We start from the raw sequence: 23,532 nt of genomic DNA on the forward strand, positions 1-23,532 counted from the left end.
TCCTGCTCCCACCATAAAAATGTGCCTTTTATGGCTGTTGATCCCTGCCATTACCTGTCTCTTGTTCATTCAGGGACACTTTAACCTACATTGTTACTTGAGCTGCTCCAGTCTTGCTGTAAGTTTAGAGAAACCAATAAAGGGTACAGCTGAGGATTTGCCTGGTCAAGGCTTGCCAGAAGAGGCTGGGAAATTTTAGTAAGTTGAAAGGATTTGTTCCTGTCTATAACGTTCATTCCTGACATTCACGCCATTGTTCAAGGCTACTGAACAGTAGAGTTATGCTATATTTCTTCAGTATGTTCAAGCTGCCACTGCATAGAAAAACAAAGTTCCTTCGAATTCCCACACTCCTACCTGATGTTTGATTACCAAGTCAAGGTAGCAAATACCTTTTTCTATGTCTTCATGCAGCACTTAGTACTATTGTCTTCTGATCCCAGTATTCCCAACCCCATGTATTCAGAAATAATGAGTCAGGGCCCCCCAAAATTGTGAGATTAAAGAAAAAAAAAGTTTGGTGTCTTTTCAATTGTATTCTGGTTTTTGAGCTGTTAGGGTTTACATTTTCCAGCTTTTCTCCTCAACCATGAAGGTTGCAAAATTGTTGAATTTCTTTAAAAAATGAAAGCCAAAATTCTCATATAATTGCCTGACTTCCGAGGTGGGGGTTAAAGAAAAACACAAAAATTTGCAAGACTTTTGATACAGCTGGAACATCCTGAATGGGGTTTTTTAGGGTAATAGCAAAACATTAATAATGTTGCTGTAAGAGAAAAATTCAGTTTTACAATAAAATGCTTGAGACCTATTGGTTTTTCAGGTTTCAAAGTTTTCTTGCATCACCTTCCCTAGCAAAAGCATCTAAAGTTCAGCAGAGATCTACCAGTCTGGACACTAGTGCCTGGGGAACAAGAAAAAGTAAAGTAGATCAGATCTGACTTCATAAAACATTACCTTTATTCCAAAACCTGAAATAGCTGCTTAATGTCAAACTAACGCCACTACAACAATTTCATATGAGAAGGCAGAACAAACTGGAAAGAAGGAAGTTTAACAAACCTTTTTGCTGAAACATTTCATTGACTTTTCCTGCAAAACATTTTTACAGCCTTGACTGACTGCTGCTGGGAATTTATATAGGACAATATTGTGTCTGGTCCACATGGTTGAATGAAGGGGTAGGAAGTCCCTATTACCTTCTTCTCTTCCCCCACACGGCCAGTGAGGGGAATGGCCTGTTAGCTGTTATCAAGGGAGCTATTTGCTGATTGTCATTGAGGTGATAGGCGGGTAGTAGATTGAACCATGGCCCCCTCACCAGGCATAAGCCATCTCTTCTGACACGTGTAAAAGGGTGGAAAGTATGCTGTACTGCTTAAGGAAATGATATCAGACTGCATCCTCTATGTGCAGACAGGGGAGATATGGGAAGCATTCTGTCTGCTCATTTCAAAGGCCATTATGCTGTAAATCTGGCTAGCAAGTGTCTGCTGTAGACAGGAATTGGAAGACACCCACGGTACCAATTAACTGAAGATTGATAATTAGGAAACAGGTACCAGGTGTGTGTCTTGAATTCATTATCTCAGAGGAATCTTTATTATTGTTCATTTACTTGTGAATGGTTCTCTGCCTAATGAAAGGATCTGTTTTAAACCACTCCAAGTTGACTCCAGTTGAGCCTGAGCAGCAAAGTTTGGATCCTTCCTGAAGCTCTTCCAAAGTATGTGGGTGTTCAGAGCGAGAGTTTAGGTTCGGCTCTGCCCTTAAGTGGCACCGCACTACTTGCTGGATTAGTTGAGCTGGAGAAGGCAGTGCTCATGCCAGCAGGCAACCCACTGTTGATAAAAGGCACTGACTGAAAATTCTTAGTCTTAAAGAATTAGTGTGTTAGCATGGGAGAGCCGGGACTAAGAAGTCTTCCATCAAAGCTGGAAGAACAGGTTTGCTAATATGGCACTACATTTGACTAATGTGCTCACATCAGAATGACAAGCTATGGTTTTCCTGGAGTGAAGGAATGAAAGTGTTTTTAGCAATTTTTCTGAGCTTTGCTGGAACAAGGCACAAGTGCTGCTTGCTTCCATCTTAAAAAGACATGAGGAGAAAGATGTAACTGTTCCCTCTGACAAGAAGTCTAAATTGACAGATATTTAGGACTTATACCAGGATATATTTATTCTCTTTCTCTTCCGGGGTGGTGGGTAAAGCAAAGGATGCTCTACATCGTAATGTAACTAAATTTGAACAAGTTCTGTCACAAAGGCAAACAATGCAATAATCTAAGGGTACGTCTACACTACCCGCCTGATCAGTGGTAGTGATCGATCTATCGGGGATCGATTTATCGCGTCTAGTGTAGACACAATAAATCGATCCCCAATTGCTCTACCGTTGACTCCTGTACTCTACTGCGGTGAGAGGCGGAAGTGGAGTCGACGGGGGAGCGGCAGCAGTTGACCCGGAGCCGTGAGGACGCGAGGTAAATCGACCTAAGATACGTCGACTTCAGCTACGCTATTCTCGTAGCTGAAGTTGCGTATCCTAGGTTGATCTCCCCCTCCCCAGTGTAGACCAGGGGTAAGTGGAGCAATAAGGCAGGGGTCTAAATTCTCATTTGCTTGACTATTCTTGCTACCAGTTTTCAATAATAATAAGCATTTTAAATAAGTTCTACAGGAGATCTTTTCGAACAGTTACAACATGACAGTTCCAGAACAACTGCTTTGTGATCACGGTGGAACCAAACACAAGTTCCCTAGGAAGCCCAGCTGAATAAGACAGAAGAAGAAGAAATGGAAGTGAAATGGAATAAAAAGCACTCAATGCTAACAAGGCAAATGGACGTAGAGCCATTTTGTAAGCACTTTAGTTGTCCTAGCAATAGCTGTAAGTGCATCCATTTGCACTTGCCTAATTTGTGTTCATACAGGGGCCCTAACTGAATCATTCAACACACTGAAGGCACAATTAGTGATGCCTCTGCTAATCTGGACCAGAATGTTATTGTTTACTACTCCGTTTCTTTTTAAATCCCAAAACGTACTATGGGACCATACATCATGAGCATGGATCATTGCCCTTCATGAACAAGAAACAGCTGAGACATTTGAAAGCCAAATATCAAATTACATTTGCTATGTTTAAACAGACTTTTCAACCAACCCCGGCCAGGGCATGCAATCCGATAGATTTACATTTTTATTAGTCAATCCAGAGTGCCCTCCATACATAGAAAAATTAAGAAGCGACATGCTTTATAATTTAAAATAATTCCGCTGTGTTGAATGTCCTGTTCACCCACCTTTCCCTGTGCCACCAGCTCTCTCTGGGCTGCCGACGCTGACTTGACTAGGGCACTGGTAGCAGCTGCAATGGATTTAGCTGCTTCCAGGATCTGTTCTTCAAAGTCCAGAGTCTCATCGGCTTGCTATAACCAAAACAGAACACTGTCACACACAATTCAGAACAGAATGGTTTCTCTTCAGTTTCCAGGACACATTTTCTTTGGATTCTGTAATCCAGCTCTACACAGAGACAAAAGAATCTACAATGGCTTATTTGCATTCTACAAAGCACTTTCCTGGGGCCTAAATTAAGAGACAACAGTATTAACTATTGGATACAAACATAAATATTAACTTGAAAGTAATGTTCCCCTTGTGGTCAACCTTGTGCAAAATTTAAAGTGACAGATTTTATTTAAATACCACACACAAGATATTTCAGTGCATGCCACTGAGTTTTTGGTTTCCACCAGAATCATTAAAAACTCTTTTAAAAAAATACAGGTAAAGTAGTAGTCTGAAATGGAATTCTTGTTTTCCCACGCAATATTATCTTCGTAAGTGGTTTGTTTGCTGAGATTATTAGAGTTTGTTAAACAAAGCACATAGTTACTTAGTAAATATAATAAAGAGAATGCATAAAAGCATTAAAATAAACTACAACTCTAATGTTATCATTATGTTTCTTTGAAATGAAATGCACAACATAATTATCAAGTAAGCCCATTAATGAAATTGCTTTTTGTAAGCTGCATCACTTCACTGAAAGCAAGTACTGCAAAGCAGTCCAGTCCAGTCCTCTTGGAGTTACAACATGTTGAGGGTCTGTTTGAAACCATTCAAACACCTAAACCAACATTATAACAAGCATACTGAACAGGAAGATTAACAGCTCCTAATAATATTTTTCATGAGATGAAAGAAACTATTGATGTGCAAATGTCAGTTTCCTAAACCTGGGCTTAACATGAATAAAGTAAAACAAACAAAAAGCTGTAAGTCATTTAAATCTGCACAGGAACGTTATATCTATCTCCTCCTGTGTTGTGTCTATGCTGCCAGCAAGGATGGAGTGTGTCTGTTGCATGTAATGTGGCTGCAATAGCCTGGGCAGGTTAATATGGAGAACCTGCTTTGCCCATGTGTCAACCTCCCCCATCTACTCCTAGCTTAGGTATGTTTATTACTTTCAGAACAATTACAAGCATGGTTATAAGTGTGCGTGTGTTATTTGTTGGTTTGCTTTGATTTTTACTTTGACTGTGACCATGAACAAATGATATATTAAATGGCACCAAAAGCAGAAAGATCAGCGAGGGCATTAGGGCATAAGTATGATGCATTCCCTAACAGGACTCCTTAAGAGAGATGGGTCTTTTCCCACAATTCACGCAAGTACAGCTTTCTCATACCACAACCACAAACTCTTCTAACTGAGACTAAACAGTGTTTTGAGATAAAATGCATAATGTTCAGATTCTTCTCATATTTTTGGTACCTTAGTAGGGTGTGGGAAAGTAACCGAAACAATGGACATGTTTATTACTTGTCCTTTACATACACTGATGCGACTTGACTATTCAAATAACAAAGTGAGTTAACATCTGATGAAACAGAACTTTCCACATGAGCTTGGTCTGTAATGTATGATTAGATCAATGGCCATAACAGCTAAAGGCATCTGTTGCTAGCACTGGTTTTAATGACAAGAAATGACATCTCCTGTCAAAAGGTTAACATCTTCCCCAGTGAATCTTATTTCTGGTGGTACCAACTCCACTCTTGTGGCTGAACCTCTCTTATGTTGTATTGAATTGAGATTTAAAAATATTTGTTGTAGGGACCCTGTCTTCCTAAGTGTTTGAAAAGCACCAAATACAGCTCTGGTACCAAAGACTGAACACTACCCTTATTATCACATTTTACTCCACCATTCAGAACAGCTTAATACTTGGTGGCCTTCAGGTGGTTTGTTTTTGGGTGGAGGATATCAGACATACAGCACTTTCAGGATTAATCTGGAGATCTTTCCTTCAAAGAAAGTAGCACATATTCATATGTGAATATGAAAAAACCCAAAATACTCCTAAATTGCAATGCCTAAACATTTAAAATTTGTTGACCATTTTAATTACCGTGTGCCAAATCCCACTTGAAAGCTGCACAGAGCTGAAAGCCATGATGTGGAGAGTTTATTCAAATTTTCAAAAGTGTTCAGCATCCAAAATTGGGGGCAGATTTTCAAATGGGCACAGCAGCCACCAGCTCCTGGGTGCTGCATCCATTTGAAATACTGAGCACTTCATTGAAGGGTCTAAATGAGGGCAGAGTCTTTCTGAAAATATGGCCATTCCTGCATTTCTCCCAATTTGCCTTTACAGAAGGAAAAGGTATTTTTAATATCAGCCCCTTGTTTCTATAAATGTTTCTAAATCAAGGGGCTACAAAGTGCAGTGATTTTCATGCTCTAGCTCATCTGTAAAGACCTAATTTGATGTACTGGTGAAAATCACAAACAAAAGTCACTTTTGTGAGGTGCTCTCATTCTAGTTCTCTGTGGGACACTACAAAACCACCAGACATATTCCGGGGGAATTAGGAGCCACAAGGGGCTCAGAAGTGAAGTAACGGGAGCACTGCACATACAATAAGAAATATCTTGGGAAGCTGGTATACAGAAGCATGCACATCCCCTGCCCGTTCAATACTCAATCAAAAGCCAATTGTATTCTCCTGTTACTTTCATGGGCATTAATTCATGTCTCACAGTTTAAAAAACAAGCCATAGGGTGCTTGATTCTACAACATTTCATATAACTTCTACCATGTGAATAAAACAGAAAGTCACAAAGTCCAGCATCCATGGAAGTCAAAGCACCGGTGAAGAAACATGGCATCCTAAATAAAAACTATTTAGCATCAACTTTTGCCGTGTAATGATAATGTTGGAGGGCACCTTAAAGGACGAGATAAAAGAACAAGAGGTGCCTACTAAATGCAGAATATTTGCCTCTGCTAATTAGGAACAGCACACGTGTATATCTGTACAAAAGGGTTATGATAAGGAATTACCATGTTAATGAAACAAGTCATCTCAGCAGACGGATTTTTGGCTGTGTTTGTAATGCAACACCACCACAACTATAGTATCTAAACACTAACGTGGCCTATGATTTATGCAACAGGCCTCAAATGTTAATCTCTTACTTTGACCACTAACACAAGGGCACAATTTGTAGCCCAGAGGGACTATATTTAGCTCAGTTGGTATCATTTTTTGAAAACACACTTAGGTAAATTTGGCTCTCTTGAAGTGAAAATCTAGTAGCACACAAAAAAACCGCCCAAGCTTCATGGGAGCGGACAGTGGACAAGTTGCAGCACATATTTCTGCCACTGCGCTGCAACGCTGCTCTTTCCAGTTCTGGGCCTCTACAGAGAATGCAGTGCCAACTTCACCCAAATATCTCCTGGTTTGGGACAAGGGCCAAAGTCCACTGTAGAGAAAGTAAAGACCAGCAATTCCATCTTGATTACAGCTGAAATCCGAATTCAAGTACCAAGTAAAGGAAGGTTAGTACACAGCTCCATCTACCTTTTGCTTTTGCCTCTCTGATGTGTCACAGTACAGTTTTCATTCACTGATTTTTAAGAAAAATACTGTCTTGAGCTGGAATTATGGAGCCTGTATCCAAACCTGTGGAAGCGTCCATGAGCTGAGAGCTATTTTACTTCTTTATATCAATAGTAGTATCTGCACTATTCTTTAAATGGCCGTGCTGTAAGGAAGTTAACTCTAATTTATCTACTGAATCAGCAAATAATTCAGCAACTATTTTTATGATGGATTTTATTTATTCATACAGCCTAATAAAATGTTCACTGCCATGGCTTTACTATATGGATATCTAGATCAGGGCTAGAAAGCTTTTCAATTAGCCCTTAACTACTGAATTAGAAATACCTCTACAACATGAAACACCTTCTCAAAATATTCTACAAGTTTCCAGAGAACCAACCCCAGATGGGGAAGAAAAGTACCCGCATGGGATTCATTCAGCATAGCATGATGTGCTCAGTGTTGTACATATAAACACAATGTAAAAATGACTAGTTGAAAAAGAATTGCAGGGAAATTACATCTCGCATCACTGAGAAAGCTATGGTGCAGCTACTAAGGTGCTGATACTAGGGGCAGGCATAAGACCTATCATGGGAATGGATAGCTAAGCACTAGAGCTGCCTGGAAAACAGGTTTTTCCCTCTGCAGAAAGTTTCTACGAAAACAAATTTTCTGGTTTTTATTCACGTTTTCAGCTGAAAATCTTGACTTTTTCAAAAAACTAAACCGCAAATTTTTCAGTTATCTGAATACTTGCCAGTTTTCTGTTTTCCAGCTAGAAGTCAAACATTTTCTGTGGAAAGCAGATGCTGGCCAGGGTAAATTTGGTTTTTCGAAAACCACTCTCAATGGAAACTTTTGACCAGTCCTATGCAGCACCTCCACATAACCAGAGGGGGAACTGATCTTACTCTGCTATTTTCTTCAACAGGTCCACTCTGTCCATTCCTTCCCATTATTTTTGTCCTGGACACACAAGTAAAAAGTGGACACACAGAGGGCTTGAGACACTGCTCAGTGCAGAGGACAACTACTGCTTAGTCATGCTTGTGGGCATGCTTACCCACCCCTCATGCTGGTCTTGGAGCACAACTAGCTTGCACATCCTGCTGGGCACAACAAAAGGTCCATACTTGTTTTCACCTACACCTTAGCAGTGTGGTTTGAAGGGTATACCTCAAAATGAGAGGTCCAAACTTTTCACTACATATACAATCCAAGACTGAGCAGCACAACAAGTCCTACAGGAGGAGTCACTGTCCATTGTCATTTGGCTAATCTTTTTGTGTCACAAATTGTTTTTGTTCATTTTCATCAATACTGCTCTCAAATTATGCAGTTCTCAGAATGCATGAACATGAAACCAGACTTCCTGACATATGTGACACAAAATTCCACTGTTTATATCTTTAGTCCCTTGAGATGGCAATTTGGGTCACTTTAAAAACCAAGCTCACGAGACTTAATAATGTTTTAAAAAAATCGAAGTCAACATCTATTTGCACAAACTTAGGCTAATAAGAGTCATCCTATGCTTTGATGATTCTGTGATCTGCAGGTAGGTGAAGGGAGAGAGAGTCTGCCACATGAGATCACAAAAAATACATACAAATTACTGGGCCGACTACAAAATGGTTTAGGATAAAACATTGTCACGAAACGGTGACAAAAATACCATGCTGTTATTTTTTAAAGAGTTAGATACAGATATTTTTGTATTTCCTTACTTTTAACCAGTTTCCTACACGTCCTTCCAATGTAATGGACAGCATGAATAGGTTCAGGATCAGTAGAAAAATGAGTGAACCACCATTAACTTGTTGCCAACAGTCATGAAAGACAAACCACGTTTCTTCTGAAGTGCCTCTCAGCTTCAATTTAATAAAGAGACAGCAACAAGGGTAAGTTACTGCACACAGCCAGGTAAACACAAGAGACAACTTCTATGAGATTCAGTACTTGCATGGCTGCTGCCCATTATAAATGAACCTATGCAACTTACACATCTCCCCAAGAACAACCCTATTAAAAAGAGCACTTCATAGTATATGTTTTTAAAAAAATCAGATTAGAATGAGAGTCTGCAGGAAAGTCTTCTAAATCTGCTTGTGATTTAAAGTATTCCTTCATATTGCCTTATACTACTTTATAAACCCCCGGAGACAGGGCAGGACACTATAGGAATATGTTTGATATATAGTTGGATTAAATAACAACCTAATATATCAAACATATCACACAGAGCCCTGCAGAAAAGGCATCCAGGTTTGATTCATCTTGGGGGGCGGGGGAAAGACACACTGCTAAAGGCTAACAGCAGGGAACTGTTATCGACTGCTAAAGACGCAACCCCTTGCCTTGTGTTTGAAGGCATAAGCCTGCATGGAGGCATGAAGAGTGCACCAACAGGAACATAATGCACATACAGCAATGGTCTCTGGTGATGTACCTAAGCCACAACATTGTTTTCCTATAACTATTTCTTCCATTGTAAGAGTTAATGAAACATGTAATTTTTAATTCCATAAAATAAGTACAGAGACCACTTTTTCTTTTCCTTTTTTTAACTTGCTCTTTTGGGTAGTTATTTTGTACCAGGTGGTATCTTTACAGATCAAGGACCATATTATATTAGAACAGGCAATATAAGGCCCCAAAGCAGAAGATATTCAACCAACCAAATAAGACACCACAATCAGTGTAAATCCATAACTGTGTTGTAAAGGACATACCACCTACTATAACCTGTTTTATAAAACGAACAGAAAAGTTTGTACAGCTCAGCAGACCATTTTCCCCGTTGAACACCACAATTAAAATCCAAGACAGTTTGCATTACACCTGAAGAAGGAACAGATAAGGAAGGTCTTCCTCAAAATACCTTTAGATACACAATCTCAGAAACAAGACAAGTACTAAAACATTAACTGGACGTTGTACTAGTAGTCAGAGCATTTAAGCTTTTGAACGGTGAGAGACTGTATCTGCTCTGTAGCCAGGCTGTTGTGTTTACTTCAGAAAGAACGTACATTATGCAATAAAACATGGACAGGAGTTCCTTAACAGAATTTGTTAGTCTCTAAGGTGCCACAAGTCCTCCTTTTCTTTTTGAGAAAGGAATGATCCTCCTGCAGTGGAAAGTTGCTGCCCCACTCTAGACGTCTTAATTTTATTAAGACAGCAATGGGAGGTATGTGGTGCAGAGATGCAATGGGGTGGGGGCACAACAAAAAGATAAGGGAAATGGAATAAAATACAGAGATGGAACAAAACTAGTGCAGCTCAATTACAAAATTAGAACAAGTGTTAGCTTTATTGTTTCATTTCTATTATATTAATAAACTGGAACATAGACAGAGATCAAATAGTAAGGATTAAAACAAACAAGCAAAAAACCCCACAAAACCCCAAGAATTTTGGAAGGGATCCAGACCCTCAGACTTCAGAGTGTAAATCCACCTCTAATTAAGAGGGGTGAGGAAGAAACTTTCCCTGCAGGCCGGGGCCTATTACAGGCTCTCCAGCAACTTTTTTCTGAAGCTAATGGCTACCGCCAGACGCAGGATACTGGGCTAGATGGACCATTGGTCTGATCCAATATAGCAGTTTTTATGTTTCTGTATTTGGTGGACTGTGTATAAGAGAACAGTTGTTGTCTAATTACTAATTTAGATTTGAGATTACTAATTACAAATTTAGATTTGAGTGACAGAGATGTCTTGTTGATACAGAAGTTTAAGATTGAAACATCTAAGAGTGAGCTACCGAAAACATTCTTCCCCCTACAGGCAGTATCTCCTGATCTGTGTTGAAACACATTGATGGGCCAGAGATAGGAAGCACACTTTGATGCTGTTCTCTGCTCTGTGGATAAACAGAGGGCTTGAAATATAAAGTGGGGTCATTCCAGTACCTTTCACTTGCATTACAGTAAATGTTTGTGAAAGATAAATTGAATTATGAGCAATGGAAAGAAAGTTTTATTGCAAAATGAAATATAAATCCAGAGATATGAATGTGTTTTCCACAAAATGACAAAGAAAGAGCCCAATAAACCACCGGCAGACTGAATGCTCAAATTAACATGTTAAATGAGGAGCAGGTGTAGGATTTGTATTCATTTTTAAATGACAGTGGCCACTGGAATGGTTTAGATGTTAGCAGGAGAATGGTTTTAAGGTTACAGGGCAACTCAGATATTCTGTTGTGTAGTGGTTGTGTAGAAAAGGTGTTAAAGGACTTTTCCAGTCTCAATCCTCTGCTTTATATAATCTCATTACAAGCAACTTTCTTTCTTCACAAAAAATGAATGTACCAATTACAAAACCCATAGAACAAAAAAAAGCATTGCTCTTTCGTGGACTTCATTCTCCCCACTGAAAGAAAAATTCCTCAAGCAGTGGGCATCACCACAGCCCATCTTGTGAGGCTATTAAAAACCGTCTTAATCTTATGCTCCTGAATGACAGAAAATACCACAATCCCCTGACAACAACGGTCTGACACTGAATGACCTTTAGAACCTGCTTGCTTGGAAAGACTCCTCCCTCATCTGCTTAGAACAAAGTCGGGTAACTCTGAAGCTGCTGAGAAAAGGACATGACCATGGCATTGCTTTCTGAAGTTAATGGCAGGCCTTATTTTTATTAAAAGAGGCCCAGTCCTGTGTCTCATGGAGATTTATTTCAAAACTTGTCAGGGGCTCTACACTGTGGAGTGAAGTGATTCTGTGTCATGCCCCCACTTCCTGAACTGTGCAGGTACACTAACTACTTCAGGTTATAATAATTGCCCCATAATTCCTCTGACCCATGTGCAAGCAGTTAATTCCATTTTACTTAAAAATATTCTCATGGACATATCTGAAACACACAAAAATATGAGACTACATAAGCATTCATATGGCACCTTCATTTATACATTTCCCTTTATAGAATTAAGAGAAAATAAGCACAGAAGAATCAGTTTATATTTTAAACAAAGAGTTTAAAAGGAGACACCTGTTTGCTACAAGTCAAATACTGTGTGTTGATCTGATAAGATCTTTTGGCCACAACCTACCATAGTAAATGCACACACACAGAAGATTGAGTGAGCGGGACCCAAAAGTCTCTGAAACTGAGGAACAAGAATGATCTTTCACATCAGAAAAGATTTTTTGGACAGAGAAAAGTGAATGAACAAACAATAACTATCTTGTAACTTGAAAAAGCTTTTCCTAAGAATTTCCTTTCCTTCCCCTCCATATCCAAATCTATTACTCGCATGCCCACCACTTGAAAGAGCCACCAAATATCTTGTGCCTTTGTGGTAAGTCACAGCTAGCTTGTCTGAAAAGTGTAGCTTCTACTGGCACCAGCTGAGGACAATGTAGGGATTGATTATTCCAACCATCACCTTGATCTATAGCACTCAGCTCCTCACAATACCAGTTATTTGCATTTCTGCGGCATTAACTTTAAAAAGAACATGGAAGATGGACACTCACCTTTGGCTTGGCTCGTGGTTTCAACTGCTCTAACTTCTTTGCTGCAGCCTCAATTGAAGCTGCAGCCCCCAGTAGCTCTGTCTCAGCAATGACTGTTGGGTCCTCTGGATCCACCCACTCCGTGCCTGAAATTAATAGAGGGGAAGACAATAACTTCAATAGCATTGTTAGTGCCTTTTGACCAAGCTGATGCCCTGTCACACCTCAAAACTATGTGCAAAATATACGGTGTGTGTATATGGAGACCTCACTTTAATACCATTAATGGCATAAAATACTATAATTTAAGCCAGTGACTGCAAAACACAAGTCAAAATGGAAAGAGCACTTAGCCATTACGTTCTATTATGGAAGTGGCTTGTAAGAAAAGTAACTCTAAATTGTTCCTTGAAAGGCCATGTCTACACTGGGTGCTGAACAATTTATCATCCAACCAGCTTTAATCATAGTTGTTACTCAGAAAGATTCTAGTGTGCTTTCCTTGACCAAGGCAGACAGATGCACTGTTTGAGAACTGTGACAAAAAGAGCACAGAGGATGCATTAGACTACCCAGGAGATCATGGTCTGACTAACAGTTCTCAGTAAAGTCCCCATCTACAGCGGCTAGGGAGACACGGTTAGCGCCCATCCACAGAAAACACGAGAGTGAACAGTGCTGTTTTAATCCCAGTGCCAATAAGGCCAATAAGCAAGTTTCTCCTACAAATACAAGGCTGAACTTTTTTTTGGAGAGGAAAGATCTTACACTTTTGGAGACCTCACAAAACAAATGCTCAGAGGCAGCTCACTTCAAAGTTCTGCAACTTACCGGGAATGGTGTAGAAAACTCACATAGAAGAGAATTATTTTTAACCCTCTGGTGAGACTGATATTACATTACAGCTCAAATCAGGACAATTATATGCCAAACTTATGACAGGAAAAGCAAACAAATGTAGTTTTACTAGATATCCTTTTTCTAAAATAAGAATAGGTAGCACTGAAATGATTTTCATGTTACATTGCCTGTAATATTAAAGTATTTATGTGTCTATTTGCTGGTCATGTAAATGTGCTCACTGAACAATGCTTCCAGAACATCCTGTACACTTTAGGTTGGATGCACTCTGGAGTCTGGACTGAGGTGTTTGCATCAGCACTGGAGGTTGGATGTAACTTTGTAATGAGCTGACTTGATTTGAAGTTGGGACACAATGACCCCAGAAGGGCAACGGACCTATTTGTCTGCCCTTGAGGACTAGCAGAACCACAGGCCTCCAGGCCGGCAGGAGGAAAAGCACTCTTCATCCAGTTGCCATTCTACTGATAATTTTGTGGGACTTCAATTACATTTTGTCCTCTGCTCTTAGGGCTCCTGAATGCACCTGTGTGATGGTTTCATTCTCAATGGTTTACAGATGACTGTGACAAAGTATATGAAAGAGGAGGCTAGAGTGTCGTGGAAGACATATCAGACACAACAAAATTGTGACAGATTTTTGAAGACCATATGCTGTAGCTGTATGGGAGTATCATGGGGCCCAGCCCCAAGTCAAACCCACATCCACAGAATCACTTCACCAGCCTGTATGGCTGTGTGTGTGGCTGCTGGGCCATCCCCTTGTTTGCCTCCTCCTGTTAATCACCTCCATCTGGATGTTCTCTGGCTTAGCCTCATGGTCAGGTCACTTGAAAATCTGATCCCCTTCTGGGGTACTCAAAGTCTCAAAACAACGACCACCTTCTACAACAGTCCCAAGTTAAGGTAAACAAGAGGTCTTTCGCCCCTCCCTGGGCTCCTCTTCAGTTTCCTGTTCCTCTTGTGGAACACTGGTCCCAGAACTGCTTCCCTGGAGCCGGGCAAGTCAGACGGTTATTACCTCCTCCTTCAGCCAGAAGTCCCCAGCCCTCCTTCTGCAGCAGCATATACATCAGTCACCATCTCGTCATGAGGCAGGAGTCCAGCCCTCCCCCTGGAGTTGGGTAATTCAGGTAGCTGTTACCTCCCTCCTTCAGCCAGGAGTCCCGAGCTCTCCTGGAGCAAGGTGTACTTTAGCCAGCTGTAGGACCTTAGCCAGCTTCTGCCTCCACTGGCCCTTTCCCACACCCCAATTAGTCCTCAGGCTCAGAGGGTTCAGTGATCTCCTGCTAGTGTGTGCCCAACTATAAGGAAGGAGGCAGCATTTATTCTGGTCCCTGTCTTTTAGCTCATCCCCAACTGGTTGGGTGGGAGCAGATCCTTTCTATCAATATCTCCTAGGCTTTTTGTGTACACATCAATATATACACTGGATTTTAAAAACCTTAAAGGGCCACACCACATGATGGGATTGGCTGACCATCATGCACTAGTACCCTCAAAGGGGAAGACTATCTGTCATAGAGAAACAAAGATTTCACCTGTAGAGCTGTACTGGTGGGGTCACGCACCGTGGAACTATTCTGGGCATTCTACACCTTTGTTAATCCCAGCAGCCTGAGCTTGGTTACAGGAATAGAGTCTCACAGTGAATGCTGTTCTCACTTTCAGGTAACATTGTAAATAAGAAGCAGGCAGTAGTATCTCCCGTAAATGTAAACAAACTTTTTTGTCTTAGCAATTGGCTGAACAAGAAGTAGGACTGAGTGGACCTGTAGGCTCTAAAGTTTTACACTGATTTCTTTTTGAATGCAGTTATGTACTCCCCCCCCCCAAATCTGCATTTGTAAGTTACACTTTCGCGATAAAGAGATTGCACTACAGTACTTGTATGAGGTGAATTGAAAGATACTATTCCTTTTGTTTATCATTTTTACAGTGCAAATATTAATAATAAAAATAATATAAAATGGGCACTGTACACTCTGTATTCTGTATTGTAATAAAAATCAATATATTTGAAAATGTAGAAAAACTTCCAAAATATTTAATAAATTTCAATTGGTATTCTATTGTTTAACAGTGCAATTCATTGCGATTAATTTTTTTAATCAATTCTTTTTTTGAGTTAATCGCGTGAGTTAACTGTGATTAATCAACAGCCCTAGTGCAAACTATACTTAAAAACTATTGTGCAGGTTCTCTTGCTGTGGAGAATGAGGCTGGTGACCCATCTCAAATCCATTGCTGGGGGAGAGCAGCCAATAACAACATTTTTGTGCAATTAAGTTGTACCAGAGCAAGTGGAGGTGGGCAAGGGAATCATGAAGTTTTTAAATATCAAAAACTAACTATGAAAATAACATCCAGGTAAATATTTAATGTCCCTTGTCATTTCTGGAACGTGAACAACTCTGTGTATTAACTAAGTGGGTTGTCAGACCTACCTTTCATTGCTTCTGCTGTCTGGATAAGCTCTGTCACAGCACCAGCAACCCGCTTTGACAAGGCAGCCAACGGATGCTTCAGTTCTGGGGTTGGCTTCTGAAGAATCTATAAAAAGATAAAAATTAATTAGGAATTAGAGGCTAAGGTTTCACAGAACATACACACCGCAAGTTCCCAATAAATTAGATGAAGTCCTAATGCTACGCTAGGGAAAAAAAACAAACAATCTGAGTCTACAGAAAAATGCCCACAATTCAGAAGCAAAACTAAAATAAAGACCCCCAAGCAGACTGGCTGAGAGATTGTGTAAGGCATCTAGCCCATGCTAGGAAAGCAAAGCTGCCTATCATTGTGAAAGTATTCCACAGAGCTGTTTCTGGAAGTACTCAATATTTGACACATGATCTCATATGTCAATCTATTAATGAAGAACATTTAACCAAATTAAAATGCAAGCCAAGTGCTTCGTGTTGCATTTTCATTTTGGGGAGAAATGTAAACTACATGGATAAACAGGGTACAAAACTATATGTTTTACACTACCAGCATTGTCACTAAAAGAAAAGGAGTACTTGTGGCACCTTAGAGACTAACCAATTTATTTGAGCATGAGCGTTCGTGAGCTACAGCTCACTTCATCGGATGCATACCGTGGTTCCACGGTATGCATCCGATGAAGTGAGCTGTAGCTCACGAACGCTCATGCTCAAATAAATTGGTTAGTCTCTAAGGTGCCACAAGTACTCCTTTTCTTTTTGCGAATACAGACTAACACGGCTGGTACTCTGAAACCGAGCATTGTCACTGTTTCTTCCAACTATCCTTATTATAAATTAAGATTTATTCCCCACAATAAAATATCTGTCAACAGATTGTAAGTACTTTGGGGGCAAAGACCACGTTTTCTTTATCATCTGTAGAGTGCCTAGTACACTTTTGGGTGTTGCAATCAAGTTAATTTTTGAGGGAGATGAGGAGTGGTCCCAAGACAGTAAGAATTATGTGGCTTTAATTTTGGGCATCCCCATGTAGATGGAGTCGTTTTAAAACTTAGTGTCATTCACAAGCACTAGTGAAGTTTGACAGAGCAATTCTTCCCTGTTTCTCAGTGCCAAAATATATCAGAAATTTCAAATATAGTTTTCAATAATTCTAGAAGAATTTGGCTTTCCTTCCAAGCTCACCGTTCCTCTAGTGCTGGTGAGCTCTGCAGTAAAAGGACCGACACACAAATGTAGAAATTGATGGCGCATTTCCTCATTCATTACTGTGCCAGAAGATGCTAAAGAAACCTAGGTGCTAGGTTTTTAACAGTCACATGAATCCCTGAGTTTCACAGAGCCGAAGGCTGAAGAGCCCCGTTTCCATAGTAAATATAAGTACCTGAATCCTCAATAGCCAAGCAATCTGCTGCCATATTAACAAAATGAATACCTTTTGGAACAATGAGGGCTGTAATCAGGGCCCTGTCTGAGACTCCTTCAACCCAGCAGACAGTACTATTGTGCCTTTCAGATCTAACGTTCCCACACAGCTGAAATTTCCAAAAATACATACAGTGTGATCATGACCGCAGCAAAGCACCACGTTTTCTTCTGCGGAAACAGTCTGTAACATCAGTACTACCCTTGACAATGGCAACAAAGTGGCAATTAAATGAGTGGGTATAAGTGCACAAACTCTAAGGTTTTCCAATTACGTTTCTGTAAGTGTATTTAGAACTCGTGACAGGTGCTGGTGACTGAAGTCCTGTATTTACCCAAAGCAGAGATACAGAATGGACATAGAGCAAAAGCGTCTCACACGCTGATCTGCCAGTGCATCTCAACCCTGACCTACAGGAGCTTTCTGAAGGTAGGAGAGGATAGTTCCATCTTTTACCCTCTTCCTGAGTGCGCCTCTCTGGACACTGACTCATACTCAAATGTGCACATGTCCATTGGGAAATGGGGTACGATCACACAGATCACTTCACACAGGTCACCTAACAACCCTTTTGACTACAAGATTGAGTGTTTATCCCCTAGATAATTTGATAATCCACAAGAATGTCACAGCCGTATTGCTTGCACATGAGCCCTCAAGTCAGTAACATGCACTTTACACTTCATAGTCCCAGCACAGAGTGAGTTTTTGGCATGTGGATTCCTGGTTATTATGCTCACTAAACCGTAAACCTTTAGAGGATGGTATTTTGAAGGGCTCTGACTGCCAAACATCATGCTCTCTGATCTCTCTCAATGTCAACAGACTCACTCAAGCAATCTTGTCCACAGCCATCAGGCTCAACAAGACATTGTTAGCACTCATATCAACAGCTGTCAATAAGACGAATGAGCTGAAAGGTCTGATGCCAACGAGTCCTGTTGCTATGAGATCATAAACTAATGCACCAGCTCAGCATACTAAACCAGACAGAGAGATTAAGAAGTGTATGGACTCTCGCTGGCTTGAAAAGTTGCCTTGCCATCACCTTCTGAATAACCGTGTCCAAACTTGCTAACTATCATCCTGTGTCAAGGAAATTATTTGATTAAACAAACCTGCACGGGCTGCGTAAGCCGATTCTATGCTACAGCTCCAACCAGTTAGAATTTTGGGGAAACTGCCCCAAGGTAGAGGTTAATGTCCTGGGTAGAGCAAAGTTGGCCATCCTCACTGGAAAATGACAGTCCTTCTGTACTTGCTACTAAACAACATCAGGCACAATTCTATTTACAGTTCTGGGGTGCAACCAACTTTTTAACAAGGAATACACTGTGAACTTAAGTAGCCATTTCTATCCAGCTTCCTGGAAGCAGTTAAAATGGTGACATCATCTTATCCATCTTCATTTCTACACAGACTTTATGCTCACTAATTTTGGCTTTGTGTGCATGGGCTTGAAACCTAAACCCAGTCTACACATGGCTCGAGTCAGTTGGCATTTTTGGGTAAATTTCCCCAGTGGACTCAGGCCTTGTAAGTGAAGCTGCTAGAAGTAAGAAAGGCTGCTCTGCTAAGAAAATGGAATAGATGGGAGAAGTGAAAGGCAAAAGATGAAGGAGTAGGATCAACCAAAATCTGATTAGTCTTTTGCTCTGTTAAATGACAGGTTTCAGAGTAGCAGCCGTGTTAGTCTGTATCCGCAAAAAGAAAAGGAGTAATTGTGGCACCTTAGAGACTAACCAATTTATTTGAGCATAAGCTGTCTCTAAGGTGCCACAAGTACTCCTTTTCTTTTTGTTCTGTTAAGATGCATAATGTTGAGTCAGATACTGCAATGTTCAATAGACTGGATAAAACATGACAAATTTCCCCAAGTACAACTGTACTAAAAATATACAAGACTTCTAAATGCAAATTATTCCCTGCTGGGCAAGTTCCAGTAATGAGATTTAACAAATTTAATTTTTCTTACATTATCTTCCTTGCTAGTGGACAAGTGTTAATATAATCGGGCCTCTATTTTTTTTACTTTATCTGTATTCCTGCACACAGTCATTAATTTAATTTAACTAGACACACTAAAATCTCTGCCTTGCAATGTATTTCTACCCAGGAGGCCTATGTCCCACACCAGCCACTAAAAAGTAGCTTCTCAGAGGAAGCGCACATGATGACTGCAGCTGCAAGTCAACTTGAGAAAGTTGGATATTTTATTAAACCTTTGTTCTTACACACCCCATGCTTCAATGTGTGTGGAATGCCCATGTTGAAACAATGCTACAATATTACCAGATAAGCGTTCAGATTCCTGAAAAGCATACAAAGTTCAGTATTCATGGCTTCAGAGTGCAGCAAGTTAGTCACAAGACTTCAAGTGAAAAAACTGATAGAACTGGGGAGCTTTTAGGTGGGGCTTGGCGATGGCCTCGGATAGTCATTTCCTTTGCTTACCTCAGGATAGGATCAGGCAAGCATGTGAATGTAGTGCTCCCCCAGTGATTTTCACAACATTGGTGTTTTCGGTGATTGGTGTGTGTTCTACTACATGAGGTTAAGAGAGAGACCCACTGGAGAACTCCAACTTATGATTTTAAAGGGGCCCATTTTTAGATGCGGTGATGCCTTCACTGACTCATGATAAAGTAAACTCCAGAAGAGAACTCTATGCAAACACTTCCAGATTCCCTTCTCTCTTTTTTAAGAAAGTGTTAACCATTTGTTCAGGAACTTGCAGCAAGCAAATAAAAAGTTAACCTTGGCAATGATTATGAAAAGGGCTCAGTGGGATTATTTGTTCTTGGCAAAGCTTCAATACATGCCTATAGGCTCCTTCTTACCAGGAGGACATGTTCTAGGAGTTCCAAGTATCCCAGGGTACATTCTGTTCCAAATCGCAGCGCTCTCGCTCTAACATCTTCACTCACGTCTGGGTGATAGGAAGCTTGCTAAGGAGACAAAGCAATATTAACACTCAAAAATACAAAGCAGAGATTGTGGGGAGGAGCAGACATATGGATGGAGACGATATAAATGGCATAAAAAGGCCAGAAAAAAGCAATTTCCCATCATCTGTAAATAACATCCAAGCCAGCAAGTCACCACTGTTGTAAAGGTGTAGCTTAACTGGCCTGCCAAAGCAGCAGAGCCTCAACTGTGAAAATGGATTTACGAAGAAGTTTCCTTCTGTTACCATATTCTTCACTCTGAGGATGCAACAGCTCACTCTTTCTTAACGTTCTTCATTAGACATGGTCAGCATCAGGTACACATCCTGCCATCAGCCCAAACAAAATAGCTGCCTCAGCAAAGGTCCAAAGGAGAAAGGCAGCAAGTTGGTTGTTTTTTTAGGTATAACTGTAACAGATTCTGGGAATGGACTGAGCTAGTAGCTTGTGGGGGACGTGTACTGCAGTCTCGTACAAGCAGTGATGCTAATAAGAAGGAAGATGGCGTCTCTATATTCCTACTGACACACAGAAAGAGGAAAGAAAATGAAAGAAGTCTGAGCAATAGTTTCTCCATCCACAAATACATACAGCGTTACAGATTTTAGAACCCTTAAATCCCCCTTAAAACTTGCCCCCTCGCAAACCTTCAGACCTTCCATCTAAAATGTGAGTGTTCTGTGCAGCCCCCAAAAGTGAACACAATGTATGGCTCCACATCAGAGACAGTGAAGCCTAGCGGATAGATCACTGTACTTGGGCTTAGGACAGCGGTTCTCAAACTTCGTTGCACTGCCACTCCCTTCTGACCACTAAAATTACTACACAACCCCACGGGGCAGGGACTGAAGCCTAAGCCCCGCCACTCAGGCAGGGGCCAAAGCCTAAGCCCAAGGGCTTCAGCCCCAGGCAGGAGGCCTGTAACCTGAGCTCTGCCACCCAGGGCTAAAGCTTTAGGCTTTAGCCCTCGGGCTCCAGCTTCAACCCTGGATGGTGGGGCTTGGGCTTCGTCCTTGGGCGATGGGGCTCAGGCTTCAGCCCCATCAAGTCTAACACTGGCCCAGGCAAGTTTAACTCCAGCTCTGGCAACCCCATTAAAACAGGGTTGTGACTCACTTCGGGGTCCTGACCCACAGTTTGAGAACCCCTGGCTTAAGAGATCCAGGGTCTATTCTCAGCTCTGCTACTGGCCTGCTGGGTGACCTTGGGCAGGTTACATCTGTGCATAAAACTTTCCCATTCTGTAAAATGGAGATAATGAGGGTGATCTTCTTTGTAAAGTGCTTTGAGGGCCAATATTATTCTGTATACGGGAAAACGGAAGATTACAAAGAAACATGCCTGTCTTTTAAACATACTGCAGCAAAGGGCTGATTAATGACATGAGCTTGATATAGAGATTAAAAGCAACAACTACCTGTCATACGTAGTATTAGATTTCATGTGGTTAAATATGTACGACAAGCAGTAAAAAAGCATCTTCTACCGGTAGAATCATTTAGAGGGCAAAATAAAAAAATTCAGAAGTAGTCCTGCATCATAGATTCACCACTACTAAAATCGAAACTACAACTGGGAGCATGTTTAAACTTGGTATTAATTTTTAAAAACAGGCCTTAAATGCTTATTTTCGGGCAGTTTTATTGAACTCACCTGCCCACTTTTGCTAATATGCCTCTACCAATTTCTTTTTGTCTTCTGGCATTTGCAATTGGGACTAAAATTAATTTGGTTGTTTGTACATTTTGATCAGTTCTTTCTTTCCTTATCATCATAATTGATGTCGTCACATTAGTCTCAGTTGGTTAATGGGCTCCCCCTACTGGTTAGTTGAAAAGCAGCTGAGCATCAACCACTACAACCTACACTAAAGACACCGTCGGCTCCCTACTTTGTAAACAGAACAGTAGTTTTTTGGAGTTTGTTTTGGGGCTTTTTTTTGGCATATTTAAGGCTGGGTGACTATTCTACTGGAGAGAATTAACAAATTTAGAAAGGTCCAGAAACTCCTTGAAGTCCAACAGTGACGTTTCTGCACACATATAATTTACTTTGTACATACTTCAATACTATGGTGACGGATGCTACAAAACCCCTTAGATACCAAGAATTTCTTCAAACTTCTACCAAAGATAAGCCCAAGTATTCCTATTAACCTTAGGGTACACAATTGACTGAGACAATACAATATTTCTGGAAGAAACACTGAACATATCAAAATATCTTTAAGGCCTATTCTGCCTCCCACTGAAGTCCATGAAAAAACTATTTACTGCCCTGGGAACAGAATCAGGCCCTAGTTCTTATATCAAGAACACATATTCAAAAGGTTCTTCTATCAGCAGCAAACTAACAAAGAGCCTATTTGTTCATTTACATCAGAATGTTTTCCTGCAATATAAATTAAATTGAATTTCCTCAGAAAGTCTCTTGGACAGAATGCATATATATTATATAAATTCATATCCTCATCTGTGAAATATTGTTAACTCTGAAATTTGTTTTAGTTACTTCCTGTGTGACATATTGTATTATACCAAGACACACTGCTCATCTTGTAGAATAGTCTGGAAGGACGGATTTCTTTCTGCTTTAAGTGGAGGAAGTGGCTTAGGTTAGTTTTTAAAGGATTTTTCCCAAACCTTCTGCCTATGGTTTGATGTTCTCTTGCATTCCCAACTCTGATTAGCAAGATTGTCTCAGACACCTGGGGGAATGCTAAAGTAATGACAAACAATAAGGGACAAAGCTTCAAAAATACTGTATCCCAACTCTGGTTTTTCTCCTCAGGTCAAATGATTTAGTTATCCTCTATTGCTCCTGTGAATTTCTATGGTCAATTTTCCCTGCTGCAATTGGCAACACTGTGTTTCATTATTATTAATTATTTTTATATCACAGAAGTGTCTAGGATTTCCCAAGTGAGATTGAGACCACAGCCACAAGGCATCTCTCTCGCACATCCATCTTCTGTCTCACAGAGCTAAGAATCTACACAAACAAGACAATGGATGGGAGAAGGGATCATTATTATCCTTGTTGTGCAGGTGAGGAACTGTAGCACAGAAATATGTACTTTCCCAAGGTGATACAGGAATTCTGCTTTGCATCTGCAAACTGAACCCAAGATCCAGGCAGGCATCTTGCTTGCCATTCCACGAGCCCATCTCTGCTCTTTCACCTCTTTTCTCTCCTGTTTTTGATACTTCTGTTGTACCTGTCCTCTTCACACTCAGTTCCTCTTTGCTATCATGCCCCATTCTCTGTTCAAGTGCTTCTAGCATTATGGGTTAGCAGTATGTGTACAATGCTAACATTCTAAGTACTGACATACCCCCATATGATAGAAGATGTGCAATCTTTAACTGCAACTGTATAACTAAGACGACCATCTCTCTGCCCTAGATAGTTCTCATATCCTTCTATTTTTGCTACAAGAGTCACCAGTAAGAAAGTAAAAAAATCAATATT

At 40.5% G+C, this 23,532-nt stretch overlaps 1 protein-coding gene across 1 annotated transcript in view; it reads right to left on the reverse strand.

The window, feature by feature from the left end:
- The window catches only part of TLN2 (talin 2), a 177,700-nt gene that overhangs the window by 7,625 nt on the left and 146,543 nt on the right, over positions 1–23,532 (reverse strand). The window contains exons 49-52 of the mRNA XM_077828077.1: positions 19,954–20,061; positions 15,688–15,793; positions 12,401–12,525; positions 3,308–3,433 (exon numbers count right to left, since the gene is read on the reverse strand). Coding sequence (XP_077684203.1) covers positions 3,308–3,433; positions 12,401–12,525; positions 15,688–15,793; positions 19,954–20,061 — 465 coding nt within the window. The remainder of the gene's footprint in view (positions 1–3,307; positions 3,434–12,400; positions 12,526–15,687; positions 15,794–19,953; positions 20,062–23,532) is intronic.

The sequence above is a fragment of the Eretmochelys imbricata genome, chromosome 10, assembly GCF_965152235.1.
Source record: "Eretmochelys imbricata isolate rEreImb1 chromosome 10, rEreImb1.hap1, whole genome shotgun sequence".
Classification (NCBI taxonomy): Eukaryota; Metazoa; Chordata; order Testudines; family Cheloniidae; genus Eretmochelys; species Eretmochelys imbricata.